The sequence below is a fragment of the Dromiciops gliroides genome, chromosome 1 (genome assembly GCF_019393635.1).
Source record: "Dromiciops gliroides isolate mDroGli1 chromosome 1, mDroGli1.pri, whole genome shotgun sequence".
Taxonomy (NCBI): Eukaryota; Metazoa; Chordata; class Mammalia; order Microbiotheria; family Microbiotheriidae; genus Dromiciops; species Dromiciops gliroides.
This window is the reverse complement of record NC_057861.1, coordinates 123,969,755-123,993,350: the sequence shown is the minus strand read 5'-3', so window position 1 is coordinate 123,993,350 and position 23,596 is coordinate 123,969,755. Positions and strand designations below refer to the sequence as shown.

At 34.0% G+C, this 23,596-nt stretch overlaps 1 protein-coding gene across 1 annotated transcript in view; it reads right to left on the bottom strand.

The window, feature by feature from the left end:
* CSMD3 (CUB and Sushi multiple domains 3) overlaps positions 1–23,596 on the bottom strand; it is a 1,584,452-nt gene that overhangs the window by 983,030 nt on the left and 577,826 nt on the right. Inside the window, 1 exon segment of the mRNA XM_043974157.1 lies at positions 9,036–9,148. Within this exon segment, the coding sequence (XP_043830092.1) occupies positions 9,036–9,148 (113 nt within the window).

Genomic DNA, 23,596 nt, shown 5'->3' with positions numbered 1-23,596 from the left:
TGTGCAGGGTTATTTAATTTGTTTAGGTCAGTTAGTGACAGGAGAATGATTGGCACTGTGGTCTAATATCTATTCTGTGTCCAGTTAACTAGGATTTAAAGACTCAAAGAATTCAAATTTTTGCAAAAATTCCAAGGGAATTAGGAATGAGTTGCTAATCAGCTTTCTCTCAACTCTATTGACCCATATCTTTTTGGAAGCAGATTATTGTCAAGAAAAAAAAAGTGAGTTTTGGCAAATAAATTGACAGACCTGGAATTGTACCAAGAACATTTTTCTAAGATCATTCATGGTACTTCATTCTTGACATGATGATAAATTGCAGATTGCTCAAGTGTCTCACAACAATAAAATTTCAAATTTTTAAAATATATTTTAGTGTTATAAATATAAAAGCACCTCCATTGAAACAACTCTCAAAGACTGTGTCCTAAGTCATGGAAGAATTGCAATATGCATTGGTGCAGGGAATGGCCACATTGCTAAAACTATAAATAACTGAAGTATCAAAGATAGTATATGGAGGATTCCAAAACTGAAAATAGAGAATTAGGTGGCAGATGGTAGGAAAAAGATAAATCAGAGTTACTTTTATGAGTTAACAATAAGATGAATTTCAAAAACATAAGCCTTTGTCCTAGCAGTAAGAAACATTTAGTTCTTTTATATAATCTATTCTATAAAGGTGTGTGTGTGTGTGTGTGTGTGTGTGTGTGTGTATATATATGTGCATGTGTGTGCTTGTGTATGTTTTGTTTGTTTGTTTTACCTTATGGGTGGTTGTTAGCAGAAAATGAATTATCAGTTGCTCGGCCTTCTGCTGATTTCAACTGTACTAAGCCAGTATGGTACTTGGAGGACAAGTACAAATAAGTCATTCTGAAAGTATTTGAGGCCTTTCTGCTTTGATGAGACCTATAATATCTTATATGGCATCTTGTCTTGGGTTTTATGGATTTCTTGTTATGGAAAAGCATCCCAATTGAATTACATATGTGTGTATATAATGTATATATGTATATGTTTATTAAGAAGTAATTGGTTTGATTTATTTTGTTATGTTGAAACTATACAAATGTGGTGAATGAGTGATATGTCACACATAGCTTCATGTTCTAAAAGGTAAAAAACATTTTCATGACAAATACACATATACACAAACATGCACATGTAGAAACTGAAACTGCAGGTGAATGTTACTAATCATTCTAGTTCACTCAGTCACCCAACAGTGTTCAGAAGAGATGACAGACATCTCTGAGTTTGTAATGAAAGAAAAAAAATGCCATCATGAAACAACATTCTTTTTTCTATTCTTATTCTTCAGTACTGGATGCTATTGGAATTCAGATTATTTTTCTGTCTAAAGTTGAGTAGATCTATGCATGTAGACAGTAGTCCTCTTAAGAAAAAGAAGAAAATGTATTATTTGTAAAAAGTCAATTAGATATAGCCATTGGAAAATGAAGTAACAAACATAACTATACAAATTGAGGCACTTGGTAAATATTTCTTGTATATGATTGTGTTTAATTGAGGGATAATAACAAGGAACTCCACTCTGGACTTCATACTTTTTATTAAGAAAAATAAGCTATTTCCTCCCAGAGGTTTTCAGCTCGCATGCACAAAATGCCTTGATTTTAAGTATCATCTCTATATTGATGACCCAGATCCTTATTTTCTCTCTTGAGCTCCAGTTCTATATCATCAACTGCTTATTAGATAATTCAAACTGGAAGTCTCAAAGACGCATAAAACTTAATATTTCTAAAATATCAACTTGTTTTATTTCTTTCCTTAAATTTATCTATCTTTTGAATTGCCTCATTTCTGTTGAGAGTACTAGAGTCCTTCAGATTACCTAGGTTTACAATTATGGTGTAAATCACAATGACAATCATAATCATCCAGCATATATAATGAGTTGTCACATTATTTCTCATTCAAAGCCTTTTCCATACCCATCTTTTTCTCTCCACTCACACAGCCTCCAAACTAGTTTAGGTATTCATCATCTCACACCTGGATTAGTAGTATAATAGCCTCCTAATTGTTCTCCCTGTTATCTCCAGAATCCAACCAACCCATCCTTTGTGTAGCTTTGAAAGTGATTTGACTAAATTGCAGTTCAGATCACACAACTGTTTCATTCAAACTTCAGTGACTATTACCTCTGAACTAAAATACAAAATCCTTAGTTTGGAATTTAGAGCCCTTCACAACCTGATCCTAACCTACCTTTATTTCACATTATTCACCTTCATGTACGCTGCAGTCAAGCCAAACTGGTCTATGCATTGTTTCTCATCCCAGAACTATATCTCTGACCTCTTAATATCAATTTCTATCCACCTATCTAAATCTTTATATCTATCCACAAAGTATAACAGATATATACACATATAAATCCCATCAATTACAATCATGCATATGCACACTCACACACATATATATTATACACACATATCTCATCTGAACTGACATTGTAATGAATGATTTAATATAGGAATAATCATTTGTGAAAATGCACTGAAATTATACAAGTAATATTTCCCAACAATCCCAACTTATACCAGTTATTTTTCTCATAAAAAACCACTATGTTTCAAATGGATAAGCTGATAGTTGAAAATAAACTAACTATTCAGGCATCACCCAAACTGCTTAGCTATGGCATATGCAAGAATTATATGTATCACTCATTGAACATAGAATTTCAAGAAGTATTCCTGGTGTGCCAATCTCTTGCCAGGTGATGGGAGAAAAACAAAGAGGAATAGGAAATGATCCTCGACGTGTGAAACTTATATTTTAGTTGGAAGATGAGATATGTTCAAAAGCTGTATGTCTGACAATATTACCTCCCTGCTCAAAACTCTTCATTGGCTCTACAATTTAACACTGGTCCCCTTAATGAGTTCAATGTGCTCTCTCTTGTACTCAGTACTTGATCTGCTTCGCTACATTTACACAAGCTGTTACTCATGCCTGAACTCCTTTCCTTCTCATCTCCATCACTTAGAATCCTTATTTTCCTCCAAGGATTAATTCATGTGTTACCTCCTCCTTAGCACACAGCCCTAGTTGTTAGTAGTCTGTTCCACTTCAATTTCCCTTCTACTGATGACATGTTGCATTCTACTCTCCTTGTGGTACAATATAAGCTATTCAAAAGCAAGGATCATTTTATTTTTGTCTTTGAATCTCAAGAAGCTAAGAGTGTCTTGCACCTAATAGGTGATTAATAAATGTTTTTAATTGAATTGAAATTGAAATATAACTATATACTATATAAATATAACTGTGCTACATGATATGTAAAATGATGATAAAAGTACACTGTATTATTCTAATGCAGAGGATAGGATTACTATGAGTAAGAGGGGAAAAAGGAATGTTCTATAAAATGAGTTGGCATTCAAACTGGAGTTTTATGGGTAAGAAATGAACAAGTAGAATTGGGAGAGAAGTCTACTCCACAAATAGGGAACAGGATAGCTAGGAAGGCCTGTGGTACCTTTAAAGGATAGCAAGTATTGTCATTTTGAACTGAACTTAAATGAAAGATAATATGTGAAACATGCTAAGAAAACAAATTATAGTAATTTCTTTTAAAAATTCGAGAACATCTTTGAAAATAAGGAAAATATAGGACCTAATTCATAACATAGTAGAAAGCCATTGAGAGTTTTAGTACTCTTCTATGTGACATGATCTGAGAAGGAAAAATAATTTGGCAAAAGTGTGTAATATAGATTTGGGTGGGGGGTGGGCTCAGGGAAACTCCAGGCAGATAGACCAGTCAGAAGGGTATTGCAATAGTCCAGACAAGGAATAATATAGCTTTTTATGAGGGAGACAGAAGATATTTGTAGAGAAACAGTATGGAAGGAAATCATGAATTAGCAACTTTTTAGGTAATAGAATGAGGTAGAGATGTCTTAAGGGTTATTGCCTACAGTAAATGGGAATTGTTAAGATGATAAAGAACTGAAGAAGTTGGTTTATGTACTGGTTGAGGTGTCAGGGCTATATCCAAGAAATATCTATAGGTTGGAGAAGAGGATGACTGAGGAGTCTTCTCAAGAGAGGAGATTATTGCTTCACAGTGTTTCAAGAGGGAAGGGATCTTTTAGATTATTCAGCCCATTCATTTATAGAAAAGGAAATTAAGGTCCAGAGAGGCAAAGTGGGATCAAATTGGACTAAAATTTTATATGTGTATATAAATATATATATAAATACACACACGCATACACACATGTGTATATACACATATATACACATGTACCCATACATATAAGTGTATATACATATAAACATGCATGTGTGTGTAGGTCAGGACTTCTGGAGGTACCACTTTTTTATACCACATTGTGTTCTTTCCACTATATAGCACTGCCTTTTAGTAGCTGAATTCATCACAATGAATTATGTTTTTTAGAGTGAAGAGAAAATAGGGAACCAAGATCATTCGGGATATTCCAACATTGAAGGGGGCAGAAGGAGGACAATATTATCATTAGATGAAATACACTTCAAAATAATGCTTTATACTTTAAATTAATGAACAGGAATTGTGGTATTACTTTATGGCTTTTTGTATGCATGTATGTTTTTTCTGCTTTGAATGTAGCTTATTTCCATAGAATGTACTTTTCTATTAAAAAAGTTTTATTTGCTTTAGGGTAACAGTGGAGATCATTTTTTTGAGGTATATGAAGTTCGTCTGTTTCACAAATATAATATAAAGGCCTTGTCATGATAATTAAAGAATTGACAGCACCCTGTGCAATTGAAAATCATAATATGCATATGATGCATATGCATACAAGTGAAACAAAGATCAAGATGCACAGAAAATGTAGATATGAAAAATTGGAAACATCTGAAGGTATTATGTGAAGGGACTAATAATATAATTGTAGTGTTTTTTAAAGTATCATATGTATATGAATACTTGCTACTGATTTAGATGGTCTATTTTCTGAATACACCAAAGGCAGATAGATATGTAACTACATTATTAATCCAGATACTTACAATTTACTCTGAAATACTGAGTAAAATCTACTGCAAAATTTTGGCCTTTTTTTCAGGGTTGTATGATTGGAACTTATGGTTCAACAGAAGGGAATATTTTAATGTATTTTATCTATAGACATAGCGATGGATTACTGAATTGTATGTGAAATAGTCCCTGCTTGCTTACAAGTAAAGTAAATGTGATTGAGTTGTAATAAAAATTAGAGAAAAGTTTTCATGATGCAAATAAGGATATGAGAAATAGCCACAGTGGAGTGTTCAACACAGGTGCTACCAATGAGAATAACAAGTTGTCATCATATACTTGTTGATCATGGAAGGTTGATGCTATGTGAGAAATGGGTATTTTTTTGGAAATGATGTGAATATAAGAATCTTTACAAAACAAGACCTAATAAAATAGCATTGCCATAGGATGCAAGAAAAATATTGGAAAATATAATCTAATGAGGAAAATAAAAAAGTGTGTCAACTATCAGCATCAGAATAGTATATAAAAATAAAAATTATACCAGTTGGCTTCAGCAAAAGAAATTGTCATTTTTTGGTGTCTGTTGGGTGTGGGGTACAGGTATCATTCATCTCCATATACATATAAACAGGAGAAATGTGCTTGATTGTGTACCAGAAGATGACATGTAGAAGCAAGACTGTAGCTGTGGTAAGTATTCTTAGTCATGTTGGGGGGTTGGGCATTAGTTTGCTACTCTGAGGCATCATTTAATGCAAATTAAAATGAGTATACCTGCAAATTAAAATGAGTATACCTGCAAATTATCCTAGGGAACTGGCCTGTGACATCTGCTAAATTTACCCTATAGTCTCATTTGGAAATATTTTACACTAGAAAACCCATATATCTGCTGTCTCTGACCAAACTATAAATAATAGCTTACTCTCAATCTATCTTTTGCTTGAGCCTCATTTTCAGCATATTTTAGGTTGGGAAAAAAAAAGAGAAATAGAGGACATAATCAACATAACATAGCTAGATTTTTCTACTGTGAAACTTGCTAGATAAAATGATGACCCACCAAAACTTATTATATTTGGAAACTCATATACATTTCACCTATCCTTTCATTTGCTACAAAACTGGCATGTGTTACTATGCAGTGTCTGTTATGGCATTACTCAATATTTGCTATCTTTCACTATTTTTAGTTTTTGCCTTCCTTAAAATAAAGTGGAGTCATTTTGGAAGGCATAGAGCATATTTGTCTCATCCCCCTTTAAAATATCTGACTATATTAATACAGACCTACTTAGTCTATTTCTTTCCTGCCAATCAAGTTGACTTACTGGAAATGTGATACAAATGATGGATTGCTTATATTTTCAAGAACTGCTATCAAGTGGGATGCCATTGCGTAAGTGCAGTCTTGTTTGTATTTGGCAAATCTCAGAAACAAGCTCCTCAAATAACTTTTCTAGAAAATCAAATTGAATAAGGATGGCTTTTGAGAAGAAGGTTTAAAAACCATTTGTAAACATGATTTTAAAAAGAGAGAAATTACTAAAAAGCATTGTTTTAGACTAAATCCTATTCTTGATTATATCATTAACTATTAGCTTTTGATATTTTTAGAAAGTGATTTTGTCTTCTATTTCAATGATAATTTTTATAGGGTAGAAAAAATTCCATTGCACTTACATCACACTGGCAATGGGACTGGTCAATTTCATGAATTATTTTCATTGCTGAGTTGCCCAACAAAATACTTACACTTAATACTTCTATAAAGTAATTGATATTCTGATTACTAGGTTTTAATAATTATTATAATCCAGTGAACACCAGAAAAATAACTTGTATGTTAAGGATAGAGACAAGATCATTAAAAAATTTAATTAAAATAATGGGCATATGTACATACATATTCTATGATCAAAGTACTATAATATAATATATTCTTGAGATATAGTCTAATGTATGATCTAATTGTCTTTTCTTTAATTTTGCCATTGGACCATGGCTACAAAAAGCAAATAGCTCTGTGTATGTATGTGTACTTTACTTGTTAAGAATGTGTGGTAATTTTCCCTTTTGTTAATGTTTCCTTTTATTGTGCTTTTAGAGATAGAGAGTAGAACAATATTCAGAAGCAGAATGGAATGATTCCAGCCCCCAAATTCCAAGTGATCATTTCCATTGGTAAAGAAAGACAGTCCTGAGAAATGCAGGGTCAGCAACTTGTGGACTTTTTTACGACCAGTTCTTTCACTTACAACATGCAGGGTGTTATCGGGGCCTTGCCATCTTTCAGTCAAATAAATCCCACTTCTCTGAGTGCTGACCCACCTCAAGCTGAACATTTGACAAGCTATTTATTCCCATCCCCCACTCCCAGGGAAGTAGATTGACCTAGTTTCTGCAGCGCCCCAAAATGATGAAAGTATTCATTGGAAACTGAGCAGAGTTTAATGCAACTTAGGTGCATTGTGAATTTAGCTTGCCAGATTCAAATTAGCATGTGCTAGGCCAATGGGTTTTAATGTGGAAATTTAGAATTATAAAACTAGACTGAGTTCTTTAAATTGCTCCATGGACATTTACTTTAAAGTAAATGTTGTTTAATATTTTGAAACTTCTTTTTGGCAAAAATTCAAAGTACTACATTATCTCTTCAAGGTATATTCTTACTCCCATATTTTATTTTCTCCATAAATATATTTGAAAAAATAACCCTGAATTCTTGCAGGTTTTTTTGTTTAGTTTAGTTTTGTTTTCTGATTGGAGTTACTCTTCATTTTTGTTTTTGTTTTTGTTTTTGCTGGGCAATGAGGGTTAAGTGACTTGCCCAGGGTCACACAGCTAGTAAGTGTCAAGTGTCCGAGGTTGGATTTGAACTCAGGTACTCCTGAATCCAGGGCTGGTGCTTTATCCACTGTGCCACCTAGCTGGCCCCTTACCCTTCATTTTTTACACCAATTTTTCTCATCCAGTTTCATGGTCTGATATTTGTACTGTAGTGCTTGCTATTCAGTATGTTTAGTCTGGTACTTGTACTGTACAGTATGTTTCATAGGGGGAGTTGCTGACTTATAAATTACATTGATTTCTGTTTTTAAGTAAGGGAACAGTGAGCAAAGGCACGTAACTGAGGAAAACTGAAAGGAGGGGATGAGATTTCCAGCTATAAATTTATTTTATATAACCTGAATTCCAGGAAAATCTTTAGTTTAATATCATTTTACTGACAAAAAAGAACTATCTAAATCCACTATATTAAAATTGCAAAGACATTGCAATAAAAAGTTACTAGATAATTATAAGTTGCTTTTTAAACTAGATAAATGGAAAAATGTAACTCTGACAGAACTTACAGTTCCCTAAAGAATAGCTAGTGAACTACAGAGAATGAAATGCATTATTTACATTAATAGTTGGTGGATAAAATAGACTAAGCAAACATAGTCATACTGAATGCTATAGAAGCTATTTTCATTAGTACTTAATCTTCATAATGATCTTGTTTCAAACAGTGAGATTCCCAAGCTAATGTGTTGGATGTTTTTATTCTATTTAGTCAAAATTATGCCTGCTAATAAAAATGGTGGATAGGAATTCTAACGAGGTTAATTAAACTAACAATAATAAAGAGTACATATGAAAATCCATTGCAATTGATTAAAAGGAAATCAATTTTGTATTGTGGGTATTCTGTGTTACTTTATGAAACAACTTTCTTGTCTCATCTCTGAAACACTAAAGAAGGATAGCTATTCCATCAGCTACACATCATCCTTTAGAATTCAAAAGGTCTCTCTATCCTCCATATTAAGCTGTAAAAATCTGCTAGAACACATTCTGTAATTTGGTAATTATCGTGTGGTTCCCTCAGCAGGAAAATGATCATTTCAGCATGTTCAAATTACCCCTCTCTAGAAGATAACGACATTTCTCCTCTATCAGGACAAGCAGTTGTATTTACCAAAAATCATTTTTACACACTAGAGAAAAGAAGGCCTTTCATTAAGTATACCTTGATATGGGGCGCTAAATCCACGGTAGCGGTGGTTGCTGTCTGTGACAAAGTGCAGCCGCAGCCAGTTTTTGTTGCTGATAATCGGTGGTGGTATATTCATTCCAGATAACCTAAATTATGAAAGATGACAAAAAACATAAATAAATTCATTCAGTAGTACTGTTTGCTTTGTAGTAACATTGAATCAAGCCTTCTACCCTGGTATAATATATGATACATGATGCTCAAGTTCAAACACACAAAAATCATGCTTTACAACATACAGACTAGTGCTTCTAATGAAAAGTAATATTATAAAATAAGTACACAGGATTACAGCAAAAGCCAGAAAATGGAAACTCATTCTGAACAGAAAATTATATTCTGCGTCGTGTGTTCACTTTTCCTAATAATGAATAGACATAAATAAGGAGATATGAATTCTTTCTTAAGGTAGAGGAAAAGCCAACAGAAAAATATTTCTCCATAGAGGATAGTATTTTGTTTGTTTGTTTTTACCATGCCTATAGTTTCATTAGTATAGGGAAGTCCCACTCTGGATTTTTTTTCTACCAGTTCAGAATGACCACTGCTCTGCAATTTAAAATTTGTGGAGTTGCCTGGGGGCACAGAGAAGTTAATGAACTTGCCCATGGTCTCATTGCCAGTATGTGTCACGGGTAGCACTTGCACTTACATTTCCTTCTGAACGTGTTACCTACCTTTCTACCCTCTACACTACCCAACCTAATTAGATTAGTTTAGATATTCAAAGTCAAATCACGTTCTCCACACAGAAAAAGTGCAACAAGGAAAATTTAGAAAGCTGGTGATATTGTAATCCCCCAATGTCAACTTCTTTATATTCTTCTATTATATTTCTTATATTTCTTGCTATGCAATTTCAAATATTAATCAATATTTCACATCAACTGAAGATTTCACATTTATCTTCAATATTTTGATACTTTTATATTCATTTTCGTACAAATATTCTCATAACAAAAAAATGGATATCATTTTAAAGTAGAATTTGTCCATTCCTACATTTTCAAGTCATTAAGATTTTACTGGCAACCTCTTTAAAGAAAACATTTACAATTGTAAAACCCCAATCCCTAAGAGACTTATTATAAGATAAAATGATAGCCATATGCTATAACATATTTTACCCTTTTAAAGAGATCTGTACCTTATAAAAGAGATTTAGTCTATGGAATATTAATTTAGCTCTTCTTTTTTCTCTATCCTGATTCTTTAAAATATGCTTAAATCCTTTTTAACCTTTGATGGCTCTTCTAAATAGTACAGTTAATTTTTAAATAATGGCTGAAAAATGTCAGAGTATTCACTTAATTTCTTAGTCTTTTCTTGACAGTTGCACTCTTTTACCTTTCTTGTGTTTTTCTTGTTTGGAATGTTGAATGCCCATCTTGCCTGTATTTATTTGTTTTTTTGATTTATAGAATGCTTCAAACGAGTACCCTCTTGCTGAAGGTCCATACTTCTTAATGATAAATAGATTCGTCTGTGCCCCTACTATGTTGGAAATTTTTCTATCATATGTTTAAGTTGTTTACTTTGTTGTTGGTCTTTGTTAATTCTTCATTGAAAACTCTGATTTCCAAACTAATTTAAATCCCAACAATGTCTATAAATATTTTATCTATCTTTGAATCATTCTGGAGTTTCATGCTGTTATTTCATTATTTACATGGAATCTGCAGAAATCTTTCCATTGGTGAGTTTTTGCTACATTTTATTTAAGAATATAATACTTGGGGCAGCTAGGTGGCACAGTGGATAAAACATCGGCCCTGGATTCATGAGGACCTGAGTTCAAATCTGGCCTCAGACACTTGATATTTACTAGCTATGTGATTCTGGGAAAGTCTCTTTACCCCCATTGCCCCACAGGAAAAATAAAAGAATATAATACTTGTTTAATATGCTATGACCTTTAATAATTTCATCCTTTTTGCATTTTTTTCTTTATTAATTTCAATGTCAATTTATCTTCTTGGGTTCAGTTGTTGTTCAGTCATTTTTCAGTAGTGTTCACCTTTTTGTAACCCTATTTAGAGTTTTCCTGGCAAAGATACCAGAGTGGTTTGTCATTTCCTTCTCCATCTCACTTTGCAGATGAAAAAACTGAGACAAACAAGGTCAAGTGATTTGCCCAGGGTCAAACAGCTAGTAAATAAGTGTATGAGGTCAGATTTTAACTAAGGAAGATGAGTCTTCCTGACTCTAGGCCTGGCACACTATCCACTGTCTCACCTGGCTGCCCTATATCCTTGGGAACTAACCATAAATCACTCCAACTTTCTCTCTTGAATTTTTGTTTTCTAGTATTTTTTTTCTTAACCCAAAACTACTCCAGTTTTCCCATCTCACTCTTTGCTCCTCTCAATTATACTACTGTGGTAGGTAACTTTTCTCCCACAGAGATGCCTGAGGTTGGGTTTCTTCAGGTTGCTTCAATTAGGGAATGTGGCAGACCAACCAGGTCCTAGCTAAAAGCAAACTCCATGGGGAGGGTGCTAACACTAAGTTTCTTTTCTTTACTTTGATCACACAAGTTCCTTCCTCTTAAGCCACTTCTTCACTACCAAGTCTCCCACTGCCACCACCCATCACAGTTGTACTCCCTTTCCTTAATATAGCTGGGAAGAATCAATGATTTTGTGCCTTGTCATGTTTGTGGGGAGTAGTCTGATTTTATCACTGATAAGGCAAAACTAGATAGGTCCAATACACCCAGGTGTTGAAACAGCGTCTTTTAAGATTTCATGGCTGCTAAATATAGCAAATAAGAGCTTTGAGTATTTAAGTGCCCAGATTTAAAAAATCAAGATAATCTTATATTGTGTTTCTGGCTTCCTACCTTATGGATTCAATGGATTTACATTTTACATTTGCTTATTTCTTTTTAATGTTTGAAAAGTATATTTAAGACCACTGTTCTACTGTATTACTAATCACATGAAGCTCTACAATCCCCTTCGATAAACCTTTCTAATATTTGGTAATTCTTACTATATGATAATTTTTTCTTATATACAGTTCAAAAGGCATCCTGGTAATTTTTTCTAGGGTTATTCCCAGAAAAGTATAGACTTAAAAACTAAGATTTTCATTCTTGCACACACACACACACACACATACATGCATACACATATATATACACATATATACATATACACATAATGCATACATATGTGTGTATATTCCATTTAAAATGAGCATTTCCTAATTATAGAATCCCCATTGTAGATCCTTGGGTTAGCCCTACAATCTATTTTGTTTGGTACTATTTTATTTTTAAATTTTTTATTTTATTATTTTAAATAATAAACATTTTTATTTGTAGTTTTGGATTCCATTTTTATCCCTATTTTCCTCTCTCCCTGCCCCCTCCCTGAGGGGGCAATCAGATATGTGTTTTACATGTATGATTATATAAGACATTACCATATTTGTCATTTTTTACAAGAAAATGATTAAAAGAAAAAAAAAGAAAGATAGTGAAAAATAGCATGCTTCTGTCTGTTCCATCAATATCAATTCTTTCTTTGGAGGTGGATAGTATGTTTCATCAATAGTTCTTTGGGATTGTCTTGGATCATTGTATTGTTGAGAATAGTCAAGTCATTCACAGTTCTTTATCAAACAATACTGCTATCTCTCTGTACAATATTCTCTTGGTTCTGCTCACTTCACAATACATCATTTCATATATGTCTTTCCAGGCCTTTCTGCAGTTATCCTGCTTGTCATTTCTTACAGCACAAAAATATTCCATCACAATCATATACCACAGCTTGTTTAGCCATTCTCCAATTTATGGGCATTCCTTTGATTTCCAATTCTTAGCCACCACAAAAAGAGCTGCTATAAAATTTTTGTTTAAATAGGTCCTTTTCTCTTTTTAGGGATGTCTTAGGCATATAACCCTAGCAGTGGTATTGCTGGATTAAAGAATATGCAGTTCTGTAGCTCTTGGGACATAGTTCCAAATTGCTCTCCAGAATGGCTGGATCTTTTCACAACTCTACCAGCAGTGGATTAGCATCCCAGCTTTACCACATCCCCTCCAACATCCAATATTTTCTGTTTTTGTTATATTTGCCACTCTGATAGGTGTGAGGTATTCCTATTCTTGAGCCATTAAGAACTGCTAGAAGTCAAATCATACAGAATTTTTTTAAAGTTTATGCTACCATATCTGTTGTAGTGTACCATATAATACAGGCCCCCAGCAATGTAAAACAGTTATTTTATTATTATTATTTTGGGGGGGGACAGGGGAATGGGGGTTAAGTGACTTGTTCATGGTTACACAGCTAGTAAGTGTCAAGTGTCTGAGGGCAAATTTGAGCTCAGGTCTTCCTGAATCCAGGGCCACTGCTTTATCCACTGCACCACCTAGCTGCCCCATATTTTATTAATTTCTAATTGAGTCACTATTACAGTTTCTAATGCAGGGATCTCAACCTGGTGTTCATGCATTGATTTCAGAATGTCTATACATTTGGACAGGGTGGGGGGAGGAAAAATAAATACATGCATACAAACATACATACATACTCACATACATACATGTGTGCCTTTGTAATTCACATATAAATTAAATGTAACATTTCCTTCAATTATGAATTTTTAAAAAATATATTATTTTGAGAAGGGTTCCATAGTCTTTACCAAACTAACAAATAGGTCAATGACACAGAAAGTTTAAGAACTCCCATTCTACAGTGATAGTTTCAAAAGTTCTCTTTCCTTAAGTTCACAATTGTACCCAGATTCTAGTCATCTCATTCTAAGCAAATGACCTGCCCTTTTTACTTTAATTGGAAATCATGTAAACAAATGACTTCATCCCCTAATTTACTAGAAAGTTTGAGATCCCTTATCTTTTTTTCTCAAAATTTGTCTGTGCTTCCACTCAGTGCTTTCTTCCATCTAGTCTCAGAGGATGAAGTTCTCCTCCTTGCCCAAGGTAGTTCCTCTATTTATGCTTTAGATAAATTAGAGAAAAAACTATGCCCTTATTCCATCAGTTACTCCCTATAATACCTAATTTCTTTCTTTCTTTTTAATCTACAAACATTTTCAGACCTCATCATCCTTTAAAAAAAAGTCTTCCTTTGACTCTGATGCCCACTAACACTATATATTTCTCCCTTCATTTTTGATCTTCTAAAAATATATCCTTTCCTTCACTTCAAAACAGATACATTCCTCAGACCCCTGAAATGTTGCTTCTGCACACATAATTCCTAAAGCAAAACCCCTCTACAATCTGATTCTTGTCTCCTATGCAAATCAATGACTTCAGCTTCCAAATCCAATGGGCATTCCTTAGTCTTTATTTTTCTTGTAGAGGTAACATGGGAAATTTCCTGATTTTAAGTCAAGAGACTTCAAGTATAAGATCTGGCATTTCTTATTGGTATCATCTTGCACAAGTCACTTAAATTCTCTAATCTTCAATGTTCTAATCTGAAAAAAAAATAGGAATCATAATGCTTATACTAAGTATTTTACCAATTTGACCAAAACATTTTGTTAACCTTAAATATAGAAGTTAACTATTGCACTGCTAACTATTTATTTAGGAGATTATAGTGGAATTATACAGTGGAAAGATGATTGAATTTATAGTCAGAGGAACTGAGTTTGTATTTGGAGTGTGTCACTTACTACCTGTGTGATCTTTAACAAGTTACTTAACTTCTCTGAACATCTCTTTTCTTATGTGGAAGGTCTCATTACAAATTTATGATCCTAGGACCTTTAATCACTTTGAACTTTAGTCTTCATATTCTCTTCTCCATTCATTTCTTGAAAACTGTAATCTTTAATCTTTATGAATTTTCCTTCTCAATCTAAATTCTTGCTTTATCTTTCAAAGTCTATGTTTTCCCAAAGCTTCATCCTTTTCTCTCTACAGACTGTCCTTGTAAGATTCATCTCTCCTAATCATCTCAATAGCCACCTCTAAACTCATGACTCCTATGTCTACATTACCAGCTCCAAAATCTCTCTTGGCCTCATTGCCATATATCTACCTGTGTAGAGTAATCCCCATGGATAGCCAACTGATATTGCAGAATCAGTTGTATTGTTTTTTTAAAATAATAAACATTTTTATTTATAGTTTTGAGTTTCAAATTCTATCCCTCCTTTCTTCTCTCCCCTAACCTCTCTCTGAGGTAGAAAGTAATCAGATGTAGGTTATACATCTGCAATTATGTAAAACATTACAATATTAGCCATTTTGTGTAAGAAAATGAATAAAAGAAAAAAATGAAAGAAAGTGAAAAATAGCATGTTTCAATCTGTGTTCAATCAATATCAGTTCTTTCTTTGGAGGTGGATAGTATGCTTCATTAGTCCTTTGGGATTGTCTTGGATCCCACTAATGCATTGTTGAGAGCCTACAGCATGAATATGTGAATGGAAAAAGGTTTATTCAGTACTTGCAGTATGCAAAGTATTATGCCAAGAACTGGGGATATAAATCAAGATCTAAGGTGGTTCCTGATCATAAGCAGCTCACATGTAGTAGACAATACATATAGGAGATTTCAGGTGCAACCATGGGGAAAGGCCCCATAAATCTTAGAGTATAATGTTGAAACAGACTGAAAAACATCTTCTTTAAATACCATTTCCATTGATAAAACTGATAAATGGTTCATCAGTTGCAAGGCTGTGTTGAAAATTTTTGCTTTCAGGCCTTCAATAGCTATAGCTATAGCTACTAACAAGGGAGATGTAGAGGCAGTGGAAATTTTTCAAATTCAGAAGGTTGGCTGCAAGGATAGGGCTGGAAGGAGACCTAGTGGTCTGGGTGGCATTGCTATTCTCAAGGTTCTTGGGCTTAACTTTCCATTGGTTGTATTTAGTTAATGAATGGTTGGTGATTGATATTGGTAGTGGGGGTGGAGGACTCCTTCCCTATTAGGACTGCTGCTACTAGTGATGGCTGTTTGAGACCATGCTGGATAAGGGCTTATGATTCAATACTCCGCATCATCCCCCCCTTCTCTGAAAAAAAAATGCCCCTTTCTCCAAGTTTTACTATTTCTTTTGATGATATTTACTGATAACATCTTTCTACTGGTATTATTTTTTTATTTTTTTTGGTGTGGCAATTGGGGTTAAGTGACTTGCCTAGGGTCACACAACTACTAAGTGTCAAGTGTCTGAGGCTGGATTTCAACTCAGGCCCTCCTGAATCCAGGGCCGGTGCTCTATCCACTATGCCACCTAGCTGCCCCTGGTATTATTTTTGACTCTTTCTCCTTCCTTCTTCCTACATTTAATTAGTAATCAGGTCCTATCAATTCTATATTCGGAGCACTTCATATCCATTCTCTTATAATCCATAATTGGTCTAATAATAAAGATTATTTTAATAACTTCCTAACTTGTGTTCCTGATTCTAGTGTATAACTTCTTCAGTTTATCTGAAAATTTTTGCTGATACACAGATATGACTATTTCACCCCTATGATAAAAGCCTACATTAACTCAATTAAATTCAGAAAACATTTATTGAATGGGCAAAATGTGTAAGACACTGTGCATGTTGCAGAGAACACACACACACACACACACATGTACACACACACACACAAAGAAAAAAAGACACTACCTACCTTCCCAAGGACCTTCTATTAGGTGACTACACCATTTATATGGAGAAGGAAATATAAAGAATATAAAAAGTCGCTTTAAAATGTAAAAAGAACTCATAGACTGAGCAATAGGATCTAGATTGAGAAGTAGAAAAGACCTTAGAGACCATCACATCTACCTTCTCATTTTATGGATGAAGAAATTGGGGCACAGAATATTATAATAATTTGCTCAGCATCAAATAGTTGGGAAATTCCAGAGGCAGAATTTTTTTGGGGGGGGGCAGGGAAATAAGAATTAAGTGACTTGCCCAGGGTCATACAGCTAGTTAAGTGTCAAGTGTCTGAGCCTGGATTTGAACTCAGGTCTTCCTGAATCCAGGGGCTGTGCTTTATTCACTGCACCACCTACCTGCCCCCTAGAGGCAGAATTTGAACTCAGTTCTCCCTGACTCAAAACCTGGGTGCCCTTTACATACTACATATGGCTGCTCAGGAAATCATGAAATTCTTTGTGTAGTATGTTGCTCTTTGCTGTATACTTTGGAGGAAATTAAGAATTTGAGAGGTAAGGAGGGAGTACATTTCAAGCATGTGGGACCATAGGCAAAAAGCAAGGCATGGGGAGTTGTAATGTCATCTAGAGGAAATGATCAGTGGGTCAGTTTGAATGGCTCAATACCTGACAAAATAGTAAGAGTTTAATAAATGTTTTTGGTTGACTATAATATAAAGTAACTGGAAAATTCAGTTGTAATTATAGTAAGGGTTTCAAATTTCATGTTGAGGGTTTTGTATTTTATCTTAGGGGACAGAGGATCCTACCATTGCCTTTGACCCTAAGATAAATTGTAAAAGTATTAACCTAACATTTAAAGTCATCCACAATTGATTCAAAATAACTCTTGAACTCTTATTCCATAACTCTATATTTCTTGCATTCCATACAGTAGCCAGACTTCTGTTTTAGCTATTCCCCAATTACATCTTTCCATTTCTTGCTTTCATTCATTTTTATAGTCTTATAGAGTAGAATATAAACTTCAGAGTATGGAATGTAAGCTCCTGGCTCATATTGTAATATGACTATCATCTATTTTTCAGCCTTATTTAATTCATTACTGTACTTTACATTCTCTAGGTTCCAGTCAATACTGGGCTATTAATTGTTACTTGATCTTGAACTAGACATGATGATTTCTTCCTTTACACGTTTTTGGCGTCTGTCACCCATATCTGAGTGGCACTTCTTCAATACTGCTGCCCAGCAAAATCTTTTGTTTCAAGGCTCAGCTCAGGTTTTATCTTCTCCTGATGCCTGATGATGTCTTTCTGGATGCATTCCCTTTCAGCCCTTCTCCTGACCTGACTCTTTGCTTTGGTCAACTTTCTTTCTCATCATATTTTATTTTGTATCACACATATCTTCTTAAGTACATCATAAATTTCTAATGGTCAGAAACAACATTGATCTTCATTTTTGTATTTACCAAATCATAATCATATGCCTTTCACAGAGTTTAGCTTAATAAATATTTAGAAAATTGAATATATGCATATTTACCATAAATATATAAACACGCAAATATACATATACACATGTATTGATGTTTTCTTCTAGTTCCTCACACTCTGCCTTCGACTTAGTATTTTCCTGGGAGGTGCTAGTTCAAAGGTTTTCAAACCCTTTATATAATTCCCAGTGCTATCTCTTTTGCACAACTCAAAATATTTTACAAATTATTTTGCTTTTAACTGATACTTAATTTAATTTATAAAAATTATATAAGTAAGCATATTCCACTTTTATTATCTGTTTATATATATATATGTATATATATATAATTAGATTATTGAATAAAGCTATTGATCTAACATTGAATACCACAATATATAACTTAGTATATTCAAGTTCGATAAAGCATAGCACCAAATGACTCCAAATGAAATAAGTTGAATCAATGCACCTTGTAACTTAATAAAAAACATAATCTGTTCTTTCCTCTAGGAGGATAGCACATTCCAAATTCAAAGTCTTCACAATGCAATATAAAGAAATGTTTTGCTCTTTCCATTCTGGTCAATGTAACCGAGAAAATATAAATATATCTCCTTTATCAATTCCTAGATTATTTCTTTAGTCTTTATTAAAAAAAAAGTAACAGATCAAAAGATCATCATAAATTGATTCATTGTAAAAGATCTTGAGATTCTTTCATATTCATTCATCCACAAAAGATTTATTCTTCCATAAAAGAAACAAAACAAGAACAGGACCAGGAATCCAGAGATATCTTTAGCTGTATGTGCAGGAATTCCAGGCTTGGCACTCATAATGCTGTGTAATTGGCACTGTCAGTTTGGATCAGCCATTAATTAAGAAAGTGTAGTGAAGGAGATTGATCAGGGAACCCCTGATCAATTGATCTTCCACCACCCCTGATTAAATTATAGACTCAAAGGAGACTGAAATAGAGACAACAAGGTCTAAATGAAGTGCAAAAACCTTTCTACAATCCTTTACCTCTTAACAAGTTGTGAAGAAGCAAAGCTTGATGAAATTAGAGGGTAGTTAGACACCAGACAGGCAAAAGATAGCCTTCGGGATGGTGGCAATTTAAAAGGAAAGGTACTCACTAAGAAACAATTGATAGAGGAGACAGCTCTAAGGACTGTGTGTCTTTTGAGTTAAAAACAAAGCTTGTTAAGGATGAACATAAGAACCAGATCTTGAGAAGGAATTCTTCCTTGCCTCTTGAGTTTACAGAAAGAAGATTTCTTGCTCCTCTTTTCCATCCTACCCTCACCCCATCAGTCATAAAATCTTACATTGGAGATCCTCAATAGGAGGCAGAATACTTAATGGGGGACAGGTCCCTAGAATTAAGGCACAAGACTGGAGGAGCTTTATGTATTTAAAAAAAATATATGGAGTTGAGAGGAGTAATCCCAAGGTGTCTAGATGAGTGACCTGACCAGCAGAAATCCTGAACCTTGAAAGAAACAAGGTCAGTAGGGATGTTATATCCAGTTGCTACAAATAGATATCACGAAACAGGAAAAGCTTTGGGATCTTGGGCAATGTTAACTCAAATTTCCTAGTTCTATTGGTAACCTGGCCTACAACTGCCAGGAAAACTTGCTTTTCTTCTCACCTCTGACACTTATTTGCTTGTATAATGCTAGACAATTCTCTTCAATTCTCTGACTCAGTTTCCTCATCTGTAAAATGAGAGAATTGGACTCAATGGCCTATAAGGTCTCTTCCATCTCTAATTCTTTGATTCTGTGATCTATCATGTATCACCTTAAGAGTCTATGTTGTATATAGTTGTGAGAAACTGTGATCTAGTGTATGGAGATGTTACATCTCAGCAACTGCCTTTGTTTTGAGTTTTCTGTGTCCTCTGTCTGATCTGACAGTAAACAGAGTAGTGGGAGAGCTACAGATTTAGGAGTGGGACCATACTATATATACCTCTCTTAGCCAACCTGTGAATATGAGTTGGGGAACAGCACAAGTGAGGATACTATAGGAGAAAACCCACTCTCTAAAATATTCTTGGCCATATTGTCTTTTCATAGTGAACACCAAAGTTGAGTAGAATTTAAATCATCATAACTGAGGTGTATTTATATGGGAGAAATGGAACAATGAACAATTGTTTTATTCTAATTTATAACATGAATCAACCAAAGCAACAGTTAATTTCATTTCTCATCAAGCTACAAAGGCATAGACAGGAATCAAACTTAGAACTTTCCAATATGTAAGTCACCTTATAGTAGAATAGTACCCAAACCCTATTCATTTTGGAAATTAGGAAAGAGAAGTAGGTGTGGAAGTGAGGGGTCAAGGAATTAAGTGATTTTTCCAAGGTTACATAGATACTGATTGAGGCAGAATTTGACCACAGGTCCTTTAAATCCAGAGTTGGCACTCATGCTGTTTTAAAACACTTATTATCTCCTACCTGATTCCATTACTTTTTTATGTAGAATTACATAGATAAAAGAATATCTCGATTTTTACTCCTTGAAAAGTTTGTTTATTATTCCATTTATCATGGCTCTGAGAAGTGGACATCTTATCATGATAAATATGTTTGAACTCCCTGATTAAAATGACAGGTATATCAGGTAACAACTACCCATGAGCTGTGTTAATTTAGGTCTCAACTAAGAAAAAATGAGGAATATAAAACTTGGAGACAGTTTGGCATGGGTAGTGGTAAGATGTTTTCTAGTGTGGGTTTTGAGAACCTCCATAATTTTGAAGGGAATGAAAAGGAATTTGGGTAAGAGGTAAAATCTTAAGATATAAATAGGAGGAATTTTGGCATAATGAAAAAAGAGCTGGCTTTGTGGCAAAGAAGACCTGAGTTCAATTGATACAAAAATTTTTTGTCATGATGGGCAAGTCATTTAAATACTCATTGCTCTGGGCAACTCTGTAAGACTACAAGGTTCAGAGATCCTTGATGTGCCTTGATGGGGGGAATTTAATTACCCAGAAGTTCCTTAAATGCATGAAATCAAAAGTTTAGTCTTTATGTCTAGTTTCAAATAGAGGCATACTATGACAATGGAAAGAAAACTAGTGTTTGACTCAGGAAAACCTGAGTCCAAGTCTGGCCTCCAAAATATACTGGCTAAAATGCCCTGGATGATTAATTGATTAGCTTCTAGCTCATGCAATTCTTATAGACAACAAATTTCAGAGTAAATGGTGATCTACATTAGTTGAGAGAGTTCCCCACTGGGAGTCCAGATAAAATCTTCCCCAGAAAGTTTCAAATGATGTAGACTACTAGCATTATATCTTAAACCACCAAATAAAAACTTAATGTTGACTTTAAAAACAATCTCTGAAAATATCTTACTATTTATTCTTTAATGAATCTTATGATATAAAACAGAGAAGCCAATGAAATAATATTTAAAATGAATTTTAAGAGTCCTAGAAAACTGACTGTTGCTAAACCTCAAATATTAATGTATATATTTAAAATTTTAGTGATTTTCAAAAGACAAATCTGAAAGGAGAAATAAGTTGAACTCCAATCATAATGAATTTAGATTTTGCCACCTTTTACAGCATGCCAACTTGACTCCATAAAAAAATAATGCTGGATTTGATGCCAGAGCATTCATCTTGGTTCAAATCCCAGACCTGCTACTTACCAGCTTTGTAGCATTAGGCAAAACACTTCAAATCTCTATACCTCAATTTTCTTATCTATAAAAAGAGAGGGTTGGATGAACTCCAAAGACCTATCCTCTACTAAATTACTAATTCAATGATCCTTTCAAGATACTGTAGATTTTTGTGCTCTGTCCCTCTTCAATTTATCATCAATTTACTTATTTGTTCCCCAAATATGATATTCCATTTTCTGTTTCCATGCCTTCTCACAATACATCCTTCATTCAATGTTCAGTTCTAGTAACATTGCCTAAATGCGATCCAGCATGATTCCCACTTTTGTTTGTTCCCTCCTTCTTCCTATGAAATTACCATGTATTTTCTTTTAAATATTTTGTAGTCACTAATCTGTATTTATGATGTTTGACTCCAATAAAATGAAAGTTCCTAGAGGGAAGGAACTATTTTTGTTTTTATCTTTTTAAACCAAGTAGCCAACAAAGTTTATCACTCAAAGTCCATGCCATATCAGTGTTTGCTGAACAAATGAATGAATCAATGGTTCACGTGTTATATTTATCTAATAGGATAAAAGCTTCCTGGGATGCAGATGCTCTGTTTTTTGTTGCTGTATCCCATAACACTTAGCAGGTGTTTAATAAAGGTTAATTAGGTTGCATCATATCTAAAGATGTAGGTGGAAATTAACTTGAGAACTAATAAAAATTTATAATATACACATAAGACCGGGAACTATGGCCGTTTATTACCAAGACTGATGCTCCAAGCCGAAAAAATGAAACAGTTCAAGGAAGGTCTAACCATTGAAATGACAACAACAAAAATGATGATAATGATAGCTATGTTTTATAGAGAGCTTTAAGGTCTGCAAAGATCTATTTTACAGATGAGGAAACTAAGGAAAGACAGAGATTATATGACTTGACCAGCATCAAAAAAGTAGTATCTGATGCTGGATTTGAACTCAGGTCTTCCTCTACTCTCTCCCCTAGTTACCATTTCCAAATGTATTATTATGTACCCTAACCATTATGATAGTCTCTAGAGAAACAGTGCTGCTATTTTATCTGTATGGAAGGAAAACAATCATTCAATGATCATTAATTAAGAAACTATTGTATGTAAAGGTCTGTGCTAGTCAAAGGAAACACAAAGAGAAAGGAAAATAGACAATTCCTCCAAGGAGTTTATAATCTACTAGTTGCAACCCTAGACTTGAAGGATTTATACAACAGAGGATTAAGAGAAATTTCAGTTACTTCCTTAATATTTTTAGTGTGATTTTGAAAAAGGCTACATTGTGCTTCTCTAAATTTTCCTTTTCCCCCTCCACAGAGGGAAAATCTGGGCCCTGATGGACAAATGGAGTGATCTTTTACAAAATTTTTCATTCCTTAGTGTCTCCTTAGATGGTATTCTCCATTTCAGAATATTTTGACTGATAGCATTACACCACCCCCAGCCCTTTTCAAGGTATACCTTTCAAATATATAATAACAAAATAAATGATTAATATATTTTTGTGGGGCAACGAGGGTTAAGTGATTTGCCCAAGGTCACACAGCTACTAAGTGTCAAATGTCTGAAGCTGGATTTGAACTCAGGTCCTCCTGAATCCAGGGCCAGTGCTTTATCCACTGTGCCACCTAGCTGCCCGTAATAGATATTTAATATCCAAAACACTACTTCATAACCCTTTATCAGAGGATTAAAGTTGTGTCTGTCACCTAAACACCTGCTGAAGTTATTTCTTCCCCCTTCTC